Below are 24,653 nucleotides of genomic sequence, written 5' to 3'. Positions count from 1 at the left end.
CATAATAACTTATTACTATTAAAAAAAGTTGGGGGGGGGGCCGAGGCCGCCACTCGCCCCCCCTTGTGTCCGTCCCTGGGCGTATTGTCAATACAAGGGGGCGTATTGTACTGTTCCCACAATTTCAAAAAACACCATAAAATCCAATGATTGAGTATTACACCAAGATTATACCAATATGTAAGAAAAAAATCTAAATTTTACTAAAAGTAAAATTATACTAGTATAAAATAATAAAATGATAACATTTTTAAATAAGTATATTAGCAAAAATATTATTTGTGTATAGATATACACTACAAGAAATGCGGTAAATATCGTCGGATGTTACTGGCAAATTCAGTAGTAGATTTTTTGTTGGTTACCAATAAAAATTCGTCCCTCAAATAATTTACCGACTAATTTAAAATTTTGTAACTAAATTCAACGGTAAATAGAGACGCAAAAATTAATTTTATTAGTATCGAATTTATCATCTAATTTTTCATCAGAAAATTCCAGCGCTAACAAAATTTTGTGAAATGAAGCGTTTAGACAACAAAGAACACCTTAAGTTGGATTTTTTCACCGGTAAATCTGATGATAAATTTGGGATAAAATTCAATCGCAAAATCCTTCTCCCTCATTTCTGCAAAACTTCTGTCTCTTCTCTTCTTCTCTCTCGTCTCTCTCCCTCTGCTCTATTGAAAAAGGTTGTGCTGCCACCACCTGGAGTTGTCATTGCCACCGGTAAGTGGTGTGAAATTTATAATTTACAAACTAACTGGCAAGTGCATCAGGTCGTACCAAGTAGTACCTCGAGTGAATGAGGGTCAATCCCACGAGGATTGATCGACTAAGCAACAATGATTGCGTGATTTACTTAGTTAGACAAACAAAAAGTGGTGTTTTGAGAGTTCAATAACATTAAGCAGTAACATAAGAAAATCAAAAAGCAAGCAGTAAATGGTTTGTGAAATATATGACTAAAACAGTTAAGGTTTCAGAGATATTTATTTTTCGGATTAACTTTTCTTACCAAATATTTTAATCATGCAAGATTCAATTTCTGTCAAACTATATATGACTAAACCCTAATTTTTTAGACCTTTTAAGTCTCCTCTAACCTTCATCAACCGCCAATTCCTTGGTCACTTTATTCCAATTAGAGGGTTAACTTCAAAACTAGTTTATATGCCACAAAAATCCTAATTACCCAAATATAAGCGGATTATATATCACGTATCCCGTTAAGTTTAGATAATTAGAATTTATGAGAAATTGCTTTCAAGCTGTTGTTCAAGTAAATTGCTTTTCCAAGGTTTACAAGAACTCAATTAGAATAAGGGTCATACTTTCGTTCCATCCAAATTCATAAGATGAAGAACGAAAATAATTCTTGAAATTGAAATCAGTACATGAATTAAAATAAAAAAGTAATAGTATCAATCCATATAATAAACAGAGCTCTTAACCTTAACAGTGGAGGTTTAGTTGCTCATGGTTCAGAAATAAAATAAGGATTCTGAAAAACTGTAAATTGCGGAATGAAGTAAGAGAGAAGAAAGGAGTCTAAAGGGCTGATTCTTTTTCCTTTTATATCTAATCATAATTAATGTAAGATATATTTTCTAAAACTAAATAATATCTTTTCCTATTTATTAATAAAAAATAAAAATTTTAAATAAAAAAAATAAACAATGGGGACCATGCCTTGTTTATTTGGCTGGCGCCTAACTACACTCATGTGAAGTTAGACTTGGAGATGGCCGAATGAATTGGAACCTGCCTTCTTTAAGTGGAGCTTAACTTGGGAAACTCCAAGTTAGGCGCCAGTATGGCCGAGTATGCTAGAGAAGAAGCATATACTATTATACATCGTTGAAAAGATTTGGAAGTTAGCTTTCCAATGCTACTGAAATCACGTCAATTGGACCTCTGTAAGTCGAGTTATTTCTATTGGAGTGTAACGAGTTATTTTTTGAATTAATTTTGTTGAGTTAATTATTGTCAATTTTACTGAGTTTATTGCAATTTACTCATTTGAATATATGAATTTTGATTTGTTTGTTTAAATATAATTTGTGTATTTATTATATTTATAGTTTGCAATTGAAGGTATATAGCTTGCTATTCCAGAAAATGTGCATGTAGGCGATAGGTCTCCAGTACTAGTAATTCTTTGTTTATAGATTAATAGTTTATGATGCAAAACCTCCAACTAGGTCTGTAAGTTACTAAAATTGTATAAGTTTAAATAAATATATCATTTGGGAGATATACATATGCATATTAGTGAATTACTTAAAATCTTAATATATCATGATATGTTGATTGATTCTTTGTGAATTTGTCCCATTTATTTATAACTTGCACTTTTTTTGTATAATTAATTTGTCCCATTTGTAGATAAACATGAATTACTTATAATCTTAATTTGTTCTGTTTGTATAATTACTTTCTTCTTTTAACATTTTTATTGTCTAGAGAGTTTTAGCATTTCTTTATAAACATGTTTGTAAATTTTTAATAAAAATTTATAGACAAATTATTATGAAAAATTGTAAAATTTTATATTAATTTTTTAAATAAATTAAAAAAATCTAATGATAACAAATCTTAAAATTTTGTCAATTAAAAAATAATATTTACTGTTAAATTCATCGATAATTAATAACGAACGAAAAAAAACATAATAACTAATTTAATAGTTGATATTTTATATATACATAATAGTCTTAGAAAAAAAAATATATACCTAAGCAAAGACATAAGTACCTGATAGATATAAGCATATAACTTGAGAATAATACTACTAAAGAGACAATACCATAAAGTTACTCTACTTGATTTAATATTTATAATTTTATTATATGTAACATCTATGATTATATGTTTATTATATTTAAAATTATTTATTTATTTTAACAATAATTAATAAATAAAAAATAAAATAAATTAAGTTTTTGTAAGTTGATTTTTATTATTTTTCAAACATTTTTTACTACTTTACCAATTATCTTTTGGAGTACGTTTGGTTGGAAATTGTTATTACATAGAACATTATATGTAAATAACATGATATATATATAAATAAGTTAGGAGTAAAATTCAAACTCAAAATTTTTAAATAAATATGAGAAGATTATATCATATTATTATTTAAACTATAATTTATTGACATGATGATATTTTATTTGTTAATAGGTTATTTATATAAATTATTTAATAGATGTTTGATTAGCGCAAAGGCATATTCTAACCCCAAATTTGGTCTCCCTCATCTCTTTCATATGTACACTCTTAAATTAGGACACTAATAATTAAATAAGCATTAATACAATTTATGGCACAAAGACACAATTAGTTTGCGGAAAATAACCAACGGTGGGTATTTGTCAAATATCTTACGATATGAAAATCTTTTCGTGCATGCTTTGTTTACTATAAGATCCTATTATGATCAAAGAGAGAGAATGTGTGGGAGAAAATTGATAAATCACCAATTCAATTCCTAAACCATTTCAATAATAGCATAATTTTGTCAAAGACATATAAATAATTGTCTTAGGCCAACCAAATCACGATAGTGAGTGTCAACTGATTACATTATCATCATTGTTTATCTCCAAAGGCCAAGATTTGTGGTTCTTTCATGGCATAATAAAAGTATCACAATCTAGTCAGCATCTTCAACAACTAATATATGAACACCAATGAAAATGAGATTTAATAAATATGACTTTATTTGTTAATAATTATATTCGTTGTCAAAGTTGATCACGCTTCAACAATGATAGATTACACCAACCACCACATCCTCCTATTTTCCATTCCCTTAAAATCATCATATGATTCATCAAATATTATTCTCTTTTGGTAAATAAGATTGAGAAATGCTGATGAATTTTTTTAATATTCTCATAGCAACATCTTTTTATAAAAAAATGATATTATAAATTATTAATAATTTAATCTATTTAATTAAATTATTTAACCGTTCACAATACTATGTAGGAGTTTTTTTTTTCCTCTTCAACTTTTTGTGAACAGATGTTAGTGCTAATTTGGTAAATGTCAGTGCTTTGAAAACATTATCTTATGTCTATTGATTTTTCTCCATTCTTGGTACCATGATGCATATTGTTGTGGAAAAACGGATAGGGGTCCATGATTGAAGAAGTATGTGTAGATAAAATTATCTTCAAATAAGCAAATGTATGTAAATAATATTTATTTTTTAATTACTACAAATTTAATTAAGCGTGTCGAATAGACTAGTGTTAGTTCAAATGCAAGTCAAATTCAGAAAAATTACATGAAAAATATTATGTGACCAATACTCTTTTATATTTTGTCTTGTATTTGAAATAATATTAAGAAATTTTCTACCTTTTTTTTTCCACTAAAGATATTAACCCTAATATTTTCAAAAGATATATCACGTTACTTGCTATTGACTTGTCGGGGCCCTTTAATTTAATTTTAACGCATATACATGTCCCATGTATGTTTATATGACCGTTACATTATATTACCACATAAAAATGGAAATGAAAAAAATTACCATCACTAACTATTGACAAAGTTAATGTATCGTTGCGGTGATGGCGATTATTATCCGTGTCAAATTAATTATATTAGATGTACACTAAAATTTGTTATTAATATAAAATATGTATTAAAATATAAAATTTAAATTAAAAATAAATTGAATTATATATATTTTATATAAAAAATATAATAACTAATCTTAATGATTAATTTATAGTGTGTGCATAATATTTTTAGTTTCAAATATAATAATTATTTTTTTTCTCCACAAAAGAGAATATATAGAGAAAAGAGGGGAAGGTGGGAGAGCCAAACGAGAGAGAGAGTCAAATTGAATGAAATGACAAATTTAGATAGATATTGGTTTTGAAAAATGTTAATTTTCAATTTTTTTTTCTATAAAATTATACTAATAAAGTATTAAGTTTTTCCTTTCAATATCTTTCCTTTTAGCTAAAAAACCCAACTCATCACAAACAATTCTTAATTAAGAGATTCGTTTCGCTCCTATTGCCGACTAATCTTCGAGGATACTTACATGTATGTTACCTATAACATATTACATTTGCTTGGTATGCATAACTTAATATAATTTATTTTAATTTAAATATATCGATTTATATTTATACTAAAATGTTAAAAAAATAGAGAATATCCTCAAAACATAAGAAGTAAAAAAGTTTCATGTTCTATAGTTTAAGTTAATAATGAGAAAAAAAAATCATGTGTAGTTTCCATCATTTGATTTTCAAAAAATTCAAATGTTTTAAATTAGTTTGTAATAAAAAAAACAAAAATAATCAAATTGATCATACTTAATTAAATAGAACATGTCACAAAATGATTTATACTACTTGTCATCACTTAATTGTTTTTAACTTACTTTCAATATTTATTTTATATCAATAATTAATTTAATGATTAATTTTTAGTATACACTTAATATAATTAATGAATTGATAAAAAAACAAATTTAACTTTCTAATTATATCTTTTAAAAATCAATTCAAAACGTCTAATCTTTTAAAAAATTAAATTAATATACACGTAACCTTTTAGGTTATGTTTATTTACTAAGACAGGACAATGAGACAGGGATAATGAGATATAAAATTGTGTTTGACAGATAAAACATAGATAGAGACATTATGTCTAAAGATATTGAATTAGTATATTTTGTGTCTATCATGACAAAAAGAGCACATAAACACTAATAAAAGACACAACTTATTTTTTATTTTTTTATTATTTATATTAATTTTTATAATTATATTTTTTATTATAATATTTTTTTTTTCAAATTTTTTGAATAAAAAAAATGAAAATAAATTAAATTATTATCATTTGTTTTATTTTATTATCAAACAGAATATAAAAATATTAAATTTGGTATCGTTATCTTTTATGTCTTATTCTCAATATATTATCTTGTTCTGTTCTAAAAAAATAAATGAAAATCTTAGAGATTATATTAACTATTAACTCACCAGTCTAGCTACATTTCTTTTCATTAACTAACCAACTTTGGTAGTTCTAAAAGATTGATTCAAAGTTATATTTTACTTGATTCTTTGTCCTTTACAGTAACCATTAATTTTCCTTATTTCCCCCATAAAATTTAAAATGAAGATAAGTTAAGGTCGCAGGGCATAAAGAAAAGGCAATGGTCTCCTACTTGAAGCCTCGAGCTGTGGGCAAGCCTCGTGGATCCTACTTGGCGCACCACTCTCCATGTCTAATGGACAGCGAAGCACACGTGTAGAATGTCTCTCCCACGTGCACCACTTTTGGTCAAACTTCCTTTCATCTGGTCTACGGTCAAACCTCATTACTTTCCCTATAAATCTTTATTTTTCTTTTTTCTCTTACTCCTAATGCTACTAACACCAAACCAATCATGCATATCTCCCTTTCCCTTTTCAGCCTCTAATTCACTTTCCTCCCACCTTCTTAACCATCTTCTGCCGTTGGATTTCATGCTCAATCAAGGGCTGTTAGATTGTTGGATTCTCCACACGTGCACGTGCAACCAAAACCTTTATATAAGGAACAGTTACAACCCCAACTTGGCTAAGATAATAATAATTAAGTGAATAATATGATATTTGTGTGAGAGTTGAGAGCTTTTGAAAGACCTGGCCATGTGACCCGCTGAGCTGGTTATCATGTGATTAACCGTTAATCCGATTCTTTAATAGGTTTTGGTTAATATCGTTAATCGATGATTCAGTTCGTGTTGGATTGCACGTGCGGTGGATGTTAGCGGGTACTTTCTCGTGTTGTGAAAGTTGAACAGGACAATTTTCCACAAAAGGACATAAATGCCCATGCTTCATTAGTGCAAAGAAAAACATCCAAGGGTATAATTGGAATTACACAAGATCGATGGATTGGATTTGATGTTTGTAGTAAAAAAAGAAAAAAAATATTAACTTAAATGTAAAAAAAAAAAAAAAATCAAGTACCTATGATTTCTTTAAAATAAAAATAGAAATGGCAGAGCATATGTAGTATCATGGCACATGATGGTGCAATGATTATTTATAAATTTCATGATCTGGAGGAAGGTATATTACGATTTCTTTAATCATAGCATGGGTGTGGGGCAACACCAAACCCAATCATTTCGTTCCATGATTCTTCAAATGATGAAAGGTTTCCATGTAATTATATGAAGCATGAGACAATCATTATTTTTTAAACAAACTAGTACTGATTAATATACTTTGTTCGAATATCTTTAGCCTTGTAAGATTTCTTCCATAAAGTCTCATTCAAATTCAACTGTGTTATATATTACTATAATATACAAACCCCAAATCCCAGGGGAAGGCCCACATGAAATTAGTAAACAAAGATAGATGAGTATACACACAATGATAAGTATCTTGATCTTTTAACTAAATATTTTGGGGTCGAGTTTTAAAAATGAAAAAAAAAATTACTATGAGATTTTAGATTAGATTAGATTAATAAATATTTATAGTAATATTTAAATAATGATAATTCAATTTTTTTTAAAGAAAAGGTTAAGATAGGTGGCATGCATGAGGGCATGAGAGGGCCATCCTGTTGCTATAAAGAATGTATAAACAGGTAGGGTGCTGGAAGGGGTGTCCCCTATGGCCAGATTTAGAGAGCAATTAAGGAAGCTTTTTGTTGGTGCAAAACGTGGTCTACTTGCATAACCATATATGATATATTATTTAGATAATGCATTAGGCTCATTTTGTTTATTTGCTTTGCAATAACTTTTGATTGAAAGTGAGACAGTTGGGTTTCTTTAAACTTTATTGGGTTGATTGCTTGCTTGCAAAGCACCACGAAGTTTCGGACCATCTAATTTTGATCTGCACTAATAATTGCTTACCTAATAATTCGGATATTGCTTAACAATAATCATATCATTCAGATTAAAATATTTAGGTAGGCATGATCTCAGCCCTATCATTAATCAGGTTATAATTTATTTGAAAACCTATGCTTACAAAACAATACAACTAAACTATAATACAATAGTTCCAAGTGTTTTCTTTTTGTCAAGGTTTTTTTTTTAATGGAAGATGATGCCTAAGGCCCCTTGGTCTTAACTTAGGCATAGCCCATTGTAACATATTAGTTTAAAGCCCATAAATACTCGATGTCCGAAAGCAAAGCCCATAAATACTCACAAAGGAGATCATTTTGGTCCCTCTTCTTTTTTTTTTTGGTTCATCATTTTGGTCCCTCTTTATAAGTTGGACATTGGCTGCCGGACCAATGTATAGTTTATGAGTGGACTCAGTATTCACATTATATCATATCTTGTTCAATTATAGTAATCAGTTAGCAATTAATCACGAACACATTATATTGAAAATAAAAATAAAGTCCAAGTTGGGTAAATTCTTTGATAGTAGTTTAAAACGACAACATTGGTTGTATATGTACAAGTCATATGTAGTCAATTCTAAGCCAAATTGGCTCAACGTTAATTTAATTAAGGCACTAAGCTCTCAACATTCGCGTTATGCACTTTTCTTCTTTTACTTATTTCTTTCATTATTTGTGTTATAAAAAATGAGTTGTGAACCGATATCATAATTTGTGGAAGAAAATGTATAAAGAATCAACTTTGATATTAGCTAATATTAGTAAATTTTTTTATTGTTGAAATTATTTTTTAGCCTCATCTTTGAAAATATTTAGAATTTATGATTTAAGAATTGGGGTCCATCGTTGCTAGTCACTCGCTGACCGTAAGAAATAAAATTGTGACTGTATTATAAATAGTGTTAAGACTTAGGAGAAAGAATAAAGAAGTGAGAAGGAAAATTATAAACATAAGAATAAAACAGTAATTTGGAAAAGATTAGCGCCTATGTAATGTTGATTCACTAGTGGGCTTATTTTTGGAAAAGAAAATCAATAACTATCTTCATATACTAATGACTAAACACTCTTAACACGTATAAAAGTGGAATGTTAGAGGGTCAACTAAATTTGTTGTTTTTAGTTATCATTTAACTATCAATATTAAAAAATATGAGATAAAATATATTATTAAATTATTAAATTAAAAAAGATTAAATTAAAAAATTAAATTAATAACTAAGTAATGATAAAAAATAATAAAATCTAATAATCTCCTAATATTTTTCCGTATAAAAGTATTAAATTCTTTTAGATTATGTATTGTATATTTGAATTACTTTATAATTAAAAAAAATTGTTATTAGAGAGTGAAAACCTGTGTTATTGGTTGTTTGACTTAAAAAAAAACGTGTTTGACCAATTGACTTTGATCCCTTTGTAAATTGCAATTTGTAGCTTTGCGAAATGGGGATAAATACAAGCGGTGGCGGATCCTAGCAAAGCCGGCAAGGTGCTCTGATGAATCTGTTGGTGCTGCGCTGTATTACAAGTATTGGACCCTCAGACCAAAAATGTAACCCAATAAGGTTTCTCAAATTGGGTTAAACGAGAATTAACATTAATTTCAGATAAACAGCCATTCCATTCCAGGGAACAAAGTGGTCTGGTCAGGGAAACCTTGGGGGTCAACATTATGTAAGCCAAACACAATTTACACAAGGAGGATAGAATAATATGCTTACCATAAGGTGACGTATTTTCATGGCTACAGAAAAGTAGTAGAAGAGGAAGACGACAAACGCCATTCACCCGGCAAGAAAAAGAAGGAAGAGATAGCTGCTAGATACTAGAGAGTAGAGAGTAGATATTGTATGGTTCATTTCATCCTGTAACAAATAGGGAACAAGTACAAAGGGTGAAGCCATCCGTCCATTTTATCAAGTACTACCTAACGCCATTACCTCAAAGCAATTTGAATAAATACGATACACAAATCATTCATCCAAAATCATGGTGCCATTAATGTACCTTGCAAAGAGATGTACAAATGTGTGCATAAGTGAAAAGTCCTTATATGCACTATCCTTACATGCAGTCAGCTATTTTCAAAGACCACGAGGGTTTACTGTTGCCATTCATCATCGATTCAAACTCACAATACATGCAATATGATTATCAAATGCTCTGCAACTGATATATCATTGAAATCCATTCTGTTAATCATATGTACATAATATTGTACTAATACTACTATATATATCTGTTTACCTACAGAGAAGGACTATGAGGTTACGAGACTAACTCTAAGTAAATAAAAGTAATCAAGTGAAGTTCATTCTCCTGCAACAATTCTTTTCAGGAACTCTTTACAAAATCCACCTCAATTGCTACCATGCTCATCTAACGCTGCAACAAATCACCATATCCAAAGAATAATAGCAAAGTAACAATCAACAGTCATGTAGCATAAATCAATCATAAAAACAAAAAAGAAGAAGAAAGAAAACCTTGGCTGGAGCATCAGCAACTCTGTAAGCTTCTGCGGTTGCCCCTACTAACCACAAGCCAGGGAAAACACACTGAAAATTCAACACAACAAACTCAGATGATGATCAAGGTCAAAATAGAAACAACAAGAGGAGAAATACACAGTACATCCAGTTGTTTCTGAACATGCTTGGGCCTTTTCTCGGGCCTTCTGGCGGGCCTCGACCCAGTGATGGCGAATATGTCCTCTTCGATTTCTTCTTTCGAAAGAGCAATCCACAACTTCCTCTTCTCTTTCCTGTCACCTTGACACTGCATATCCGCCATCTCCCTCAGCCGCACCGACTTCGGCTCCGACGACGGACCACCGGTAACCGCCGCACCTGCTTCCCCATTCCCAGAACCCCTTGGGAACGCTGATTTCCTGGGCCTCAACTTCCAAGGCTTTTCAACCTTTAACTCCTCACCTTCGCCTTTGGCTTCTTCTTCGCCGTCCTCACGCTTCCTCTTTCCGCCGCCGCCGTCATCATCGTCGGTTACATTGTTGCCTGCTCGGCCGGAAGTTTGTTGCCGCTGCTGCTCTTGTTGTTGTTGTTCTTCAGTGTGAGACTTTTCTGCGATATGGGAGGAGGAGAATCCAAATCGGTATCTGACGGTTCTGGATCCGAGCCTGCGGGTTTCGGGCTCGGAATCGTGATCGGCGGGGGGAGGAAGCTGGGAGGAGGAGGAGTCGCGGGAGAGGGGAGAGCGGTGGCGGTGGTTAGGCTTGGTGTGGCTTTTGGAGGCCCATTTCAAGAAAGGTAGGGAGAAGTTGTGAAGAGGTTGAGACTTCACCGGTGCCGTCGCCATTCGGGGAACCTTAGGCCTTTGCTAACCTTCCGTTCGAAGCCAAACAAAACCGAAAAGAAGAAGAAGAGAGAGAGAGAAAGAGAAAGGCAAGAAGGTGAAACCCTAGAGAGGAGCAGCGAAGAATGTGTGATAGATTCTGCAGAAGAAAGGTGAAGGGGGCTGTAAATATGGCAATGCAAAAACCAGCTGCTCAACCTGCTTACAACACTTCCTTCTACGCTACAAATTTTGCGACCTTCTTTTCTTTTTTCTTTTTTATATTTTGCCCCTTCCTTTTACTCATATTGTCGTTTCGGTCCTCAACTTTATTTTCGGAATGTGCTGCTGTCTTGCTTCGGGGAGCATTTGATGGTTACGCATCACCAATGCCAATAACCTGCATCCATTTCAATCAAACATAAAACGGAAAAGGTTTCATTTTTTCATCGGCTATAGCACAATTCTTTAAAATAAAATTGTGAAGCTCATTGGTATTTTTAGTTCATACATTACTAGGCTAACAAAACTTTTCAAACCATCTCCCAGCTACACGTACGCCTTCTAAGTTCTAACTAGAAATATTGACTTGCTGTCAGCGCTGGCAATGCCATTGAGGTAATGCGGTGCGATTTACTTAACACAACTACACAAGCATGGATGGAAGGAGCGAACCATGAAGATTTCAAATTGGGCTTCAACCCTGTTCGGCCCATGTGTAACAAAATAGGAACCCGGCCCAACCCAACGAAAACGACCAGAGGGAGAATCGGAAAAAAAAAAGAAAAGAATTCAAGAAAACAGAAAAGAAAAGTACGTTTTGTTTCAAAAACCCTCCAATTCCAATCCGCGAGAGTTTCCCTCTCCGAGAAGCACGGCGGTTTGTGAGTTGGGAGTATGTAAAGGGGACCTTCACTGAACTGTAATACGGAACCGTTTACCTATTCCAGCTCAGCGTCGCTACTATCTCTGCGAAAATGGATAGGAGGCTCAACGGACCAGCCACCACTCCCTCCAGCTCCGGCGGCGCAACCGCCACAGCAAGATCTTCGTCCCGAAAGCTGCAACCGAACTACAGTAGTCCATTTGTTCAGGTACTCACCCTTGTACTAGTTGCTCTTTTGAGCTGCTTCATAAAACCCTAGCTGCCAATCACTAAGGTACTGTTTGTTTCCGTATGTTCCCCCCTCATTTGCCCTATTGGAATATTTTTTGCATCATGTTGCGTTGGGTTTACTTCAATCTGTGAGCTGAGCTTTCAAATTGGACTCGCTTTCAAATTGTGAGCATGAGCTATCGTTTAGTTCTTCATGTAAGGGTGGTTTTAATGTTCAAGTGTTCTGTTATTTATTTTTTGTTTTGGTTGCAATGCTGCAATGCTATGAGATGCATTGAAAATGTCGTTCACTTCTATTAAGGATGGTTCTAGCAGTTTCAAATTGATTTATATTGGAACATCTAGTGATCTATAAGTCCATACCACAAATTTAGCCCTTGAATTCTATTATATTTTCTGGAACCCGACTTGCACGGCCCAGTTTGTAGTTTCCAGCTCTATACTACAAACTGAGACCACTGTAGTAATTTAGATGACTGTTGGTGATTCTTGCATAGTGAGCCTAATCTACTAAAAATTGAGACCTGTCCTGTCCTTCAGTAGGCCTACTTGTAATCTTATGAAGTTCTTACTTCTTGGTTCCTAACATGTCTGAATTATTTGTTGTGAGCACGTGGCGAAATGAGTCATACCTGTTTAGATGCAGAAGGAAACTGTATTTTATGTAGAACTTGAAAATCGTTAGTTCCATTTTTCATGTTATTGAGCAGAATAGAGGTTTCATTTCATATTTCAAATAATAACAGTACACGAGATGGGAAAATTTATTTTCAGGCTACATTGGAACGCTTGGCATCTATTGATCTAATTGAGTTGTGGAAAGAAGCCAAAGTTGAGCACTGCCGAGCAACTAGAGACTTGAGAAGCTGTGGTCGTTATGTCCTTCACTTGTTGAATTCATGTGGGCATGCTTCTTTATGTGAAGAATGTAGTCAACGGTGTGATATCTGCCCAATATGCAGAATCCCAATTCCAAAGGGTGGTGATAGACTGCGTCTCCGACTTTATTACGAATGCATAGAAGCTGGCCTTATTTCCAAAAGGTGTGATGAGAGATTTCAAGAAATAGAAGATGGGGAGAAACAGCGTCTTTATTCTTTGTTTGACGTTGCACTTGAGAATAACTTGGTTTCTTTAATTTGCCACTGTATCCTTTTATACATTGTCATTTATCATCCCCTTCCTATACCTCCCCTCCACAAACAACACACACAAAACAACGAGAAAGAAGGAATATTATTCTCGTGTTTCTCTGTTGTTTTGACAAGCCCCCTTCTCTTTATCTACTTCGCATTTTCTTGAACCAAAATTTCAGACATCACAGATGTATGTATGGATGAAACTGCCGGTTCCAGTGATCCAGTTATAGCATTTTTGTTGGATGAAGTGGTAGTGAAGGATTGGTGCAAGAGGACATTCACAAATATCATAGCTGAACTACAGGGAATTTGTATCCTCAAACCTTTTTTAACTGTTGGTATCTAAAGCTAGTTATAGCGAGTATATTTTATGCTTCCGAGGTTTTGTGCTCCCTAACAATGTGTTTTAGATAATCTTGATGTTTTTCAAATGAAAGAGAAATTGAGTTCACTTCTGAGATTTTCATTACACTTGAAAGGCATATCAAATGTGCTAGACATTTTGGAGTCATCTTTTAAGGGTACTCTTTCAGCACAACTTCATGATTTGCATCATCTCCAAGAGAGCGTGTTAAAGACAAAGCAGGTTTAGTCTTGCAAGATTTTGTTTTTGATTGAGTGATTGTATTACTGTTTTTTTACAATTTTTTTTGTTGATATTTTAGTTTTTCGCTTGTTGCTTGCTTGGCTCATGCTGATCGGCTGAGAATCTTCATTATATATATATGCAGATATTATCTTCTTTTTCTGTTACTTTTAGCCGTTGCTTACGATTTTGTTATAGTAATGTTGGGTATTTCATGTTGGATGGGATTTATATTCCAATCTGCAAAATGTGGTTTACTACAGTGAACCTTGGCTGCAGAAATTCACACTTGATTTTCCGTGTTTGTGTATGAGGAGGGCCTTCTGTAGAAGGGACTGACATTTGGTCATTTATACTTGGGTCTTTCATTAATATTGTTTGCCAAGCTTATTGAGCTTCCTCTCTCTTCACCCTCTCTCCCTGTAAATATGGAACCTTAAGAATAAAGAGGAGCTCATTTTGCTGTCTTAATACTGGCCACTGATTTGTTATTTCAATTGTCCAACCCAGCATCTGGAGATTATTGTCTGGTGTACAAGACATTATTTTTTGGAGAATGTGAGATCTCGTTTTACCGATAGTTCATCATGGGCTTCAGATGTCCGCAGACGGAAATCAGAAGCAATTAGACGTGCTTGGCCTGATGCAATAAGTCAATCTGTGGAGTCAACAGGACATGTTGGATCTCTATTTATTGAAGATGCATTGAATAATCTTGATTTAGAGGAGGGCTTAATACAGGGAGGTGATGTTGCATCCTTGCAGAAGGATGGACCATTGGTTTTCCAGTCTGATACTGATCGGGTGTTGGGTTGCTATCCATTCAAAAATCTCCATGCTGCTGCTGACTTACTCTTTTTACGTGGAAGTTCTGATGTTGTGCTTGCCAAACAAGCAATCGTATCCTTCTACCCTTTCCTTTATAGTGCGTGTGGGATGTTGGATTTTTTGGTGGTAATAGTTGTAATTTATAGCAATACATATGCCTTTCCTTAACTTCTACAGTTTCTGTATTATTTGTATGATCGTCACTGGACAATTCCTGATGAAGAATGGAGGGAGTTAATAGAGGACTTTGCAGTGACATTTAATATTAGCAGGCATTCATTACTTGAGTCTTTTACTTTTTATCTCCTGGATGATGATACTGAGGAGGCTTTACAGGTGACTATAACATAATATTTGTGTTCAGTGAGTCTCAATGCTTATTTTAACCAGTTTGAAAAAAAAAAAAAATAAATGCTGATTCTATATGTATCAAGTTTGGTTCACTAATTTCCTTTAGCTGCTGACTATTGATACCATCATATTAGTATGAGGAGACAATGCTAGGCAATTTATGGGCATAAAATGAAAGTGGTAAGAGTAATTGGGATTTGAGTCAGAGATATTATATATGCTATTTTTTCCCCATTTAATTAGAGGGTCTTGGTCTAGTATTTATCAAAGTAAATATACAGCTGTTTGTTAAGCCATAAGTGTACTAAGAATCCCTCCTTCTGAAAAGAAGAATGAGGAGCTATGGGTCTTGTAGTCCTTATGCAATGACCATGTTACATTTTGTAATATTTGCTGTTAAGGTTGATCTGTTGTTTTTCCTTTGAGATTAATATATTTTATTATTCTGTTAGGAAGCTTGTCGCCTTCTTCCTGAAATTTCTGGTGCAGCATCACACCCTAAAATTGCTGAAGTACTGTTAGAAAGGAATAGCCCTGATACAGCTCTGATGGTTTTAAGGTGGGCTGGTCGTGATGGTGGGCCTCGTAATATTTCACTTAGAGATGCTGTCACTGCAGTGCGGGTAAGGATCGAGTGTGGACTTCTGACTGAAGCATTTATGCATCAGAGGATTCTCTGCACAAGAGTGAAAGAAAAGAGTTTCAATAAAGGAGCACCTTTGGAGACTGCTGATATACCAAAAGGGCAATTTAGTAATTGGGTGGAGGTCTTGGTAACCGAGATTTGTTGCCTCTGTATTAGGAGGAACTTAGTGGATCGAATGCTAGAATTGCCATGGAATTCTGATGAAGAGAAATATATACACAAGAGTCTTTTGGATTGTGCTACTGAAGAACCCCCGAGGACTACTGGAAGTCTTCTTGTTGTTTTTTATATGCAGGTACTTCTTGTTGTGTTATTTTCAGTGGTAGTTTGGAAACTCTTATTCACTTTACATTCCCAACAATCTCACCCTATTCAAGTGTATGATATAGTTCCTGATTACTTATTCTTACATATTTACTAGTTAGGAACAGTAACCACTTTTTGCTTATCAATTTGCATGCAATTCCCTTGTTTAATGGATCCTTTGTGAAATTTTCTTGATACATAATCATGTATTTTTGGCCATCTCATCTGTATTTTTAGCATAGCAAAACGTAGTGAATATGAATGATAACACCTGAGTTTTACATCTTTCTTGCATAGAAAGTGATATCTGGCTTCAATAGCCTAATAAATAGTTCATAATATGTGAGTTTAATCTCTGTTATGGTGTATGCTTATTTATACTTTGCTTTCAATTGGGTTACAATTGCATAGAAGTGAACTTTGTGTATCTTAAACTTGTGTTTTCTTTTACTCTCTGTGTCTCTGTGTGGGTGTGGGTTTTGTCCCTTTTTTTTGTGTTTCGGGTGGACAAGACTGTATTAGCTCCTTTCTGAATTATGATGATAATTTGCTTGAGTAAAACAATAACGAAATTGTAGCTTATAAACTTCTCTCTGTTCAGCGTTACAGATACTCTGAAGCATACCAAGTTCATATTCAACTTGAAAAGCTGGAGCAAGATGCCATTTCAAAAGGTTCTATCCAAGAAGAATTTCTACCAAGATTAGAAACAGTTAGTTGCTGGAGGACCAAATTGATTGTAAGTGTTATATATATATATATATACTTTTTTCATGAATTTATATTTTTATCCTTGGAATACCATCATTCATTATTTATGGCTAGCAGCCTATATTACCTGCACTCACATTCTAGTGCTTTTTTTTTTGGGGGGGACGGGGGGAGGAGGAGGGTATTCTATTATGAAGTGTCTTCGGTCATAAACACGACAACTAAGTGGTATTTTTTCCCTTATTTAATTTTCCAAAATTTTTTGGCAGATGCGTGAAAAGGAATTTAATGGCCTGTTTGGTTTAAGAAAACATTTTCTATTTTCATTTTGTGTTTTATTTTTACAATTCCCATTTTTTGTTTTTCCGAAATTCTCCTTTTTTTCCCCCCCTACAAAATCCTTTTAGGTTCTTATTTAGAATTGAATCAACAACAAAATACCTACATAAATTAACAGTTGTTGGTACTATATCTCCCTTGGAAAACCTGAACTTGTAACCAGAGTTATTCCCCAACTAGGACCTGCAGGCGAGCTACCCATTCTAACAGATCGAAGCCATTTACCACATGGTATGGGAACCAAAATGGGAACTCCCAGATCTTATAGGGCGTTTTCAATTTAATAAAAACACTATTATAATAATAATAATAATAATATAATAATAATAATAATAATATTATTATTATTATTATTATTATTATTATTATTATTATTATTAATGCCAACATGCTTAGATGCCTCAGAAATTGTGATATCTGATATGCATGATGTGGCAAACTGTCATGTTGATGTTTTAAACTTTATAAACTCTAGTGTATTGAGCATATTATTAGCATGAGTTCAGTAAATATTCATTTCTTTGAATGAGACAGAATAGGTGCTTGGAGTTGCTTCCAGAAGTTGAGCAGCAACAACTGAGAAGTGGAAACTTGACTGAAGGTGGTATTACTTCTCATGAAGAAGTTACAATTCCTGCTAAGATTGATGTTCCTCGGACTCGGGAATCCCGGTCAACGAGTCTATTGATTCCCTCATCCACAGATTCTTCCGACATGCTGCATGGAGATCATACATTTGGTTTGTTGAGTTCATCGACTTTAGGAACTTCAACCAAATTAGGCATGCCTTTTCCTACTATTGGGCCCGAATTTGGTAATTTTGGCACCCCATCAGATCGTCATGAAGGATTAATCCCTAGTAACATGAGGTTTTCAAATAATCAAGGTAAAAGTGGCAAAATCCCTAGGTACGATCACACTCCAACTCCAAAGAATCATAGGATCCGTTTCATGAATGATTCAGCTCTGAAGGGTGCTAACAAAACATCACCAAACAATTCCCAAGAAAATATGCGGGACAAAATGTCACCAGATGAACGGAGTGCGCTTTTTAGCCATACTAAAAAAGCCAGTCCTATGTACTCCTTGAAGGCTTCAGCCAGCCCCGTTATTGGATCCATGCACAGCCATTCCAAAGAATTTGCTGATAACTTTCCTAATATATCTAGTAAGAGTGTCCAATCACATAAAGGTGATAGAAGTTGGAATGCAGCGTCTGCTAATGATCCAATGGACGTCTCTTGGAGGTGAGATCATGTTACCTGTTTCTTCTTTTTCTCCCTGCCGGTTTGTTTACTGATAAGGCTTATTTATTATAATTTCCACATTTACATGCCCTTCCGCAATCTACACTTTGCGCTGAATCCTTCTTTCTGAACATTTCTATAGCCATACGGAGACGAGATTAGATGCCAGAGAAAATATCAATGGTGGACCTAGGTGGAGATCTGACGAAACCAGCGATGAAGAGGAGCAGGGTCTGGAAAGAGCTATGGATATAGTTTACCATGCAACTCCAACTAGAACAAATAGGCGAAGCAGGTTTACCAAGAGATGAGACTACATTTCTGAGAAAAAAGGGGTTTCTTGTATTTTTTTCCTGGATAGAAACAGGGAAAGACCAGCGAAAGAGAGTTATTTTCAGTTCAGATTTGTATCTTAAAGGAGTTTTTACTTGGACATTTACGCTGGTCTTAGTTGTGCAGCTAATATTTCGATGAAGGAAATGTTAGTCTTAAATAGTACATTGTGTTGGCCTTTTCCTTTTCCGTTCAGCCTTTTTCCGAATTATATATTTCATGGTTGGAACTTCGAAGAATGATTCATACAAAAAATCATATCATGTTTTAAGCAAATTCAAGGCCGTCGTGGTGGCTGAAAGAGTCTCGTCCGAAGATATTGTATTATGTACGCCAAGATATTGTAGTCGCCTTGTAAGATTGGATGTAGATCCTTTTATATTGTCATGTTATGCGTGATATTTCTTCTCAGAAGGGGATCAACAGTGGAAACCTTTTCCTTAGTAGATGATGTGGGAATGAAGACGAAGTGAGAATGATTGATGTAGTGATAAAAAAGATGAGCCTTTGGAACGGGATAAAAGGTGGATACAGCTTCTATAAATTACCATTATCCTCTTTTGTACGAAAAGATTTCAGTTGCTTTTATATGCCAGAATATTCCCTAGTAGTGTTTCTTGGAAGCATCCCACGCGGACGATTCCACTATATTAGTCAACTACTAAATCGTGTTTTCTTTTGTCGAGCCCTGCTAAATCGTTGGTCTGGTCATTGGTGCAAATTTGATTTTAGTTTAGTTTTTCTTGTGGACTGCATGGTTTTATTAGCTAAAGGTTATATAGAATCCCCCCTAAGAAGAGATTATAATCAGGAAGTGGTAAAATATTAAGTTCTCTTTTGCAGATAACTTGTCAACTTTTAAATCTTCGCATTACTATTAGAAATCAGTAATCACCTAAAATTTAATCTTATTTTTGTTGACCTAGAAGTCATTGGCTCAATTCAACTTAGTTCAATGAAAACGCGTTCCCTTTGCTTTTCCACTCAAATTATCTCTAACAAGAGAGGTTTTAATTGAATTTTATGAACATAAATAACTTTTAACTCACTCATTGACTCATTCCCTTAAATAAATATTCAAAGAAGCGAAGAAGAAACAACCTATCCACTCTTTTCTCCCAACATCCAAGGTAAGTGGTGTGGACATCCACCAAGAAAATGTTCTCAAATTGTCCCACGGATAATTATGAGAAGAATATCATCATGATTTATCTGTAAATGGATAACTTTTTAACAAAAAGAAAATGGTGATAGTGTACGGAAACCATATACATACATATCAGAAAAGGATAATTTACGTTGATAAAATAAATTGAGTTCAAAATTTTATAGATGTCTTAAACCAGAATTAGTTACACATCATGTCCTGAATACTTCTGTATAAATCGAATTAGCTTGATTCGATTTATTATATGCAAATAGATTATTAACATAAATGTTTGAGTTCATATGACATTTTGAAAGGCTATACTTTATAGTAACTTTTTTAATATAAAAAACTTTGGTAATGATTCTTTGTATGCTAAAGAGTTAGAGTATGATTTTTAAGGAATTTTAAAAAAATTTTTTATTCCATTTTAAATCTACAAGTTTGTAAAAACATAAATTTTTTAAAAGTTGAACTAAAACACAAAATTTGTATTTCTATTTTTATTTGTTTTGTTTTAATTTTTTAATATTTTATTTAAATTCAAATAAAGATATTTTCTTTTTCTTTTCTTTTTCAAAAAGATAAATTGCATTTTATAAAATTGACAGGATTACAAGTGTTCAAAACGATACAAGCAGAGCAAATGGGGTTCTACTACAATACATTTTCAAAGTGTAAAAGAAAATGAGAAAAAATTTAAAGAAAGAGAAAGTAACTTAGGTCATGAGCATTCATTAATTTTTACTCCTTTCTAACTCTTCACAAAGCTTTCTTTTTTTTTTTAAAGATGAACAAATTAAGGGTTTTTTACAGATTCTAAAGTAATATAGCATCTTCCTCCAACTTTCTCGTTTTATCCCTACCAGATCTTGTTGTTCTTACTCTTCTCATCTACCATAAAGCAAATTCAGTCTAGTATGTCTCAGATTCATTTTCCACCGATGTGTACTTCTTCTAAAATATCTCTGATATTGGACATCGTGTTAAGCAATGTATTTGTTGCAAAAAAGAGCAGTAGCTGAAAATCTTTTATGGGTGTTGCTAAACATCGGAAGCTTTTTATGTACCGGTCTCCATACAAAAATTTGTATCTTTGTTGGTACCTTCAATCTCCAAATCGAATTTATAGTTCTTTATTTTGCATGGCAGAATATTGTTCAATTTAAAAATATTAAAAATTATATGCAATCTTATAATCGGATGAGACATCATATAATAAAAATATTTTTTTATTAAGATTTATATTTTAAAGTTAATAAAAAATAAATAAATAATTATGGACATTTATACAAATAGTAAATCCAATTATTGCTACTTATAAAAGATACATATAGTAAATTAAATTAAACAAATTCAAGTTATATATAAATAGTATAAATCAAATCTATTTTATTCGATTTATAAAAATATATTTAGGATATAATATATATTCAATTTTAATTTAGTATATTTATTTTATCAACATAAATTATCTATCAAAAATAAACGAATGAATACAATTTGATCTTTATCAATTACTTCGAAAGAATTATGAGATTTACAAACAAAAAAATATACAATTTGATCTCTAATTTTTATTTTTATAAGATTGATTAATTTTTATACTAAAAAAAATCAAAAATCAAATTGTATATTTTTTTAATTAAAGATCTATTATCTTTTGAAATAATTGTCAGGAGATTTAAAATTTTTCTAAAAATAAAAATGTTAAACACATAACTAAAGCGAGAGAAGTGGGATAAAAAGCGTCACGCTTTCAGCATTTTTGTCGTGTTGAAAAATGTGAAAAAACAATAAAAGAAAAAATGATAAGTCAACCAGGATGATCTGATTCGGATCTGATAAGTCATCGTGATAAGCGTTCAAAAGTTGAAAGGACCATGGCAATGAAAACTTGCACGAAGCACAGTATCATTTCCCTTTTTTATCTGAGAGACGAAGATAAATACGCTAAACTTCAGTTTTGCGCCTCCTCTTTCACTCCCATCAGCGCAAGCAGAGGGAGAAAAAACAAAAAACCCGTTCTTGAATCGGGTGAACTCATTCGGATCCCAATTGACCCGATTTCAGAATCCACCGCTTATCGCCACCGTGTCGGATCCGTTTTGCGGCGTTGGAAGGAAACATGACGCGACGGTGCTCGCATTGCAGCAACAACGGCCACAATTCGAGGACGTGCCCCAACAGAGGGGTTAAGCTCTTCGGGGTCCGATTGACGGACGGGTCGATCCGAAAGAGCGCTAGCATGGGAAATCTCACCCACTATGCTGCGTCGGGTTCTAGTTCCGGGTCCCACCACCATGCATCCAACAATCCGGGTTCTCCCGGCGGTGGTGACACCCCCGATCACGCCGCTGCCGAGGGTTATGCCTCCGAAGACTTTGTTCCTGGGTCGTCTTCTACCTCGCGTGAACGAAAAAGGGGTTCGATTCTTCGACCTAATAAAAAAATGAAGTTTTTCATTTTTAAATTTGCTAAATTCTTTTAAATTTCCGTTTTGCTCGAGTGTTATTATTTTTATAATTATGTGATCTTTGTTTCCCAGTAGTCTGTTTTTTAGTATTGGTTTGTTTCGTTGTGTGGAAAACGAGTTAAAGCAGCTAGCTTTATGACTTCATGAGTGAATTTATTTGAATGTTTTGTGCTTGATGCTTGGCTTGGCTGAATAGTTTCTATCTGAATGATGTCGTGTGATCAAGTTTCGAACTTCCAATCATCATTAGTGTATAAATGTGGAGTATGCTTAGGTTTTTACATAGTAGAAAACATATTATTCTGGTTGACTTGCCGGTAACTTAAGCATGCACTTGATCATTCTTTAACTCTTTGATTTGATGATTTGATAATTGACTATATAGAAGATTTTTTAATCCTGTTCTTTGCTGGGAGAACCTTAAATGATGACTTGAGGAATATCTACTAAGTATGGAAAATCATTTCATTGATGTGCAGGTGTCCCGTGGACTGAGGAGGAACACAGAATGTTTTTACTTGGATTACAGAAGCTTGGAAAAGGTGATTGGCGTGGAATTGCACGAAATTATGTCACATCAAGGACACCTACTCAAGTGGCCAGTCATGCTCAAAAATATTTCATCAGGCAAAGCAATGTGTCTAGGCGCAAAAGACGTTCCAGTCTATTTGATATTGTGGCAGATGAAGTTAGTACCCTAACTTGCAAATTTCATGCATCAAATTTGTTTTTCTTTTGCATCTAGATGCATTCCATGGAATTGACGGCACATAATGTTTTCTACTGTTTGAAGCCCGTGGTTAGGATTATTTGATTTTGCTTCCTTATAAGATATTGTGTGACCTGTTCTAGCTTCATGTTGTGAAAGAAATCAATGTTGTACACAATACATTGATGGTCAATTAATTTTGGTAAAAAAAAAAAACTAAAAGTACATCCATTTTCTAATTTTCTTCTTCTGTAGCATGTTTGGCATCATGGGATTTCAGACAAATCACTTTAAATTGTGATCTTATTTTTGCAGTATTGGTCCTAGTGACGTTAGGAGACAAACATGACATTTTCTTGTTTTATGCTTTTTAATGATGTCTACTATTTGAAAAATGTATCTTCTTCCCTCATCCGATTTGCTTGGAACCTTCTCATTTATTTCTAGATTCTTAATGTTGAATTGTGATTTTGCAGTCAGCCGACACACCAATGGTGCAGCAAGATCAGCTACATGTCGAAACAGAAGGCAATAACCCCTTGCCTCCTGTGCCTCCAGCCCTCGATGAAGAGTGTGAATCCATGGATTCTGCTAACTCAAATGACAGGGAATTGGCCTTGTTGAAGTCAGATAACTCGCGATCACCATTCCCAGTGCTGTATCCTACCTTTTATCCTCCTGTCTTCCAATTACCTATTCCCTGTTGGTCAGGATATGATCCAGAGCCTACTAAGAAGAAGGAAGCTCATGAAGTATTGAAGCCAACTGCAGTGCATTCTAAAAGCCCAATTAATGTTGATGAACTGGTTGGCATGTCAAAACTGAGTTTAGGAGACTCCATTGGGGACTCTGCCCCATCCTCCCTGTCCCTAAAACTCCTCGAAGGACCTTCTAGACAATCAGCTTTTCATGCAACTCCAGCGTGCGATAGTTCGAACATGAACGGCAGCGCAATCCACGCATTATAAGGGCCCCTTCTGGCAAGTAGGGGTGTGTCCTGTAGCCATATCTATGAATGTAGGGATCATAAATCTGGCCATGTGGTCATCACATATCTTGTGGGAATATCCTTAATAATTTTTCTACCATTTTCTTTTGCCCTATTTACAGTGGTTAATTTAGTTTGTTTCAATGTTGGTAGGCAGCACAGCAGTAGCATTTAGGAATTATTACTTGGGTCTAGACTTTGTTTGTTTGTTCAATCATTTCATTTACCAGGGTCATTTCATGTATTGTAAAGTTGATTGTGCAGAATAACAATCTATTAGGTTGTGCTTCCCCTTTTATTTAGCAAACAAGTAACTGCTAGGTAGCAAGTTTTCCATGTTTTGCCTCACTTCGTTTATCTTCTACCTGAGTTGAGTGGGACGAAAAAGAAAATCAACTGCACGAGTATTATTCTAATTGATCATAGGTATTAAACAATTAAGCAATAATTAGGCACTGCAATTTGAAAAAATATGGACCAATTAATTCAATGGATTAATCGATGCTTATTCATTACATTAAGAGAATGAAG

At 33.6% G+C, this 24,653-nt stretch overlaps 3 protein-coding genes across 3 annotated transcripts; 2 read left to right on the top strand and 1 right to left on the bottom strand.

The window, feature by feature from the left end:
• Positions 1 to 9,989: 9,989 nt before the first annotated feature.
• Positions 9,990 to 11,839, bottom strand: LOC130982618 (uncharacterized). The gene is made up of 4 exons (XM_057906659.1): positions 11,711 to 11,839; positions 10,543 to 11,599; positions 10,395 to 10,466; positions 9,990 to 10,293 (listed from the first exon to the last, which is right to left on the bottom strand). Exons 2-4 carry the CDS (start codon positions 11,221 to 11,223, stop codon positions 10,288 to 10,290), a joined length of 759 nt encoding a protein of 252 aa, XP_057762642.1. The 5' UTR covers positions 11,224 to 11,599; positions 11,711 to 11,839; the 3' UTR covers positions 9,990 to 10,287.
• A 167-nt stretch (positions 11,840 to 12,006) lies between these two features.
• LOC130980928 (E3 ubiquitin-protein ligase HOS1) lies at positions 12,007 to 18,967 on the top strand. The gene is made up of 10 exons (XM_057904569.1): positions 12,007 to 12,293; positions 13,091 to 13,463; positions 13,632 to 13,766; positions 13,866 to 14,041; positions 14,552 to 14,941; positions 15,047 to 15,205; positions 15,673 to 16,161; positions 16,774 to 16,911; positions 17,757 to 18,469; positions 18,612 to 18,967. The coding sequence occupies exons 1-10, from the start codon at positions 12,177 to 12,179 to the stop codon at positions 18,778 to 18,780; spliced, it is 2,859 nt and encodes a 952-aa protein (XP_057760552.1). The 5' UTR covers positions 12,007 to 12,176; the 3' UTR covers positions 18,781 to 18,967.
• A 2,950-nt stretch (positions 18,968 to 21,917) lies between these two features.
• LOC130981879 (transcription factor KUA1-like) lies at positions 21,918 to 24,458 on the top strand. The gene is made up of 3 exons (XM_057905621.1): positions 21,918 to 22,375; positions 22,905 to 23,113; positions 23,611 to 24,458. Exons 1-3 carry the CDS (start codon positions 22,078 to 22,080, stop codon positions 24,100 to 24,102), a joined length of 999 nt encoding a protein of 332 aa, XP_057761604.1. The 5' UTR covers positions 21,918 to 22,077; the 3' UTR covers positions 24,103 to 24,458.
• Positions 24,459 to 24,653: the final 195 nt, after the last annotated feature.

The sequence above is a fragment of the Arachis stenosperma genome, chromosome 5, assembly GCF_014773155.1.
Source record: "Arachis stenosperma cultivar V10309 chromosome 5, arast.V10309.gnm1.PFL2, whole genome shotgun sequence".
In the NCBI taxonomy this organism is placed as follows: domain Eukaryota; kingdom Viridiplantae; phylum Streptophyta; class Magnoliopsida; order Fabales; family Fabaceae; genus Arachis; species Arachis stenosperma.
The sequence above is the reverse complement of the archived record's forward strand: the minus strand, read 5'-3'. Positions and strand labels throughout refer to the sequence as shown.

What these genes read in the sequence shown, in the direction of transcription:
- LOC130982618 (XM_057906659.1), bottom strand. Translation starts at nt 11,223, where the DNA reads ATGGCGACGGCACCGGTGAAGTCTCAACCTCTTCACAACTTCTCCCTA. An exon ending in ATGTTCAGAAACAACTGGAT is followed by an intron (nt 10,467 to 10,542) that starts GTACTGTGTATT and finishes TTGAATTTTCAG; the next exon opens with TGTGTTTTCCCTGGCTTGTG.
- LOC130980928 (XM_057904569.1), top strand. Translation starts at nt 12,177, where the DNA reads ATGGATAGGAGGCTCAACGGACCAGCCACCACTCCCTCCAGCTCCGGC. An exon ending in AGCTGAACTACAGGGAATTT is followed by an intron (nt 13,767 to 13,865) that starts GTATCCTCAAAC and finishes AATGTGTTTTAG; the next exon opens with ATAATCTTGATGTTTTTCAA. An exon ending in ATACTGAGGAGGCTTTACAG is followed by an intron (nt 15,206 to 15,672) that starts GTGACTATAACA and finishes TTATTCTGTTAG; the next exon opens with GAAGCTTGTCGCCTTCTTCC.
- LOC130981879 (XM_057905621.1), top strand. Translation starts at nt 22,078, where the DNA reads ATGACGCGACGGTGCTCGCATTGCAGCAACAACGGCCACAATTCGAGG. An exon ending in CTCGCGTGAACGAAAAAGGG is followed by an intron (nt 22,376 to 22,904) that starts GTTCGATTCTTC and finishes ATTGATGTGCAG; the next exon opens with GTGTCCCGTGGACTGAGGAG. An exon ending in TTGATATTGTGGCAGATGAA is followed by an intron (nt 23,114 to 23,610) that starts GTTAGTACCCTA and finishes GTGATTTTGCAG; the next exon opens with TCAGCCGACACACCAATGGT.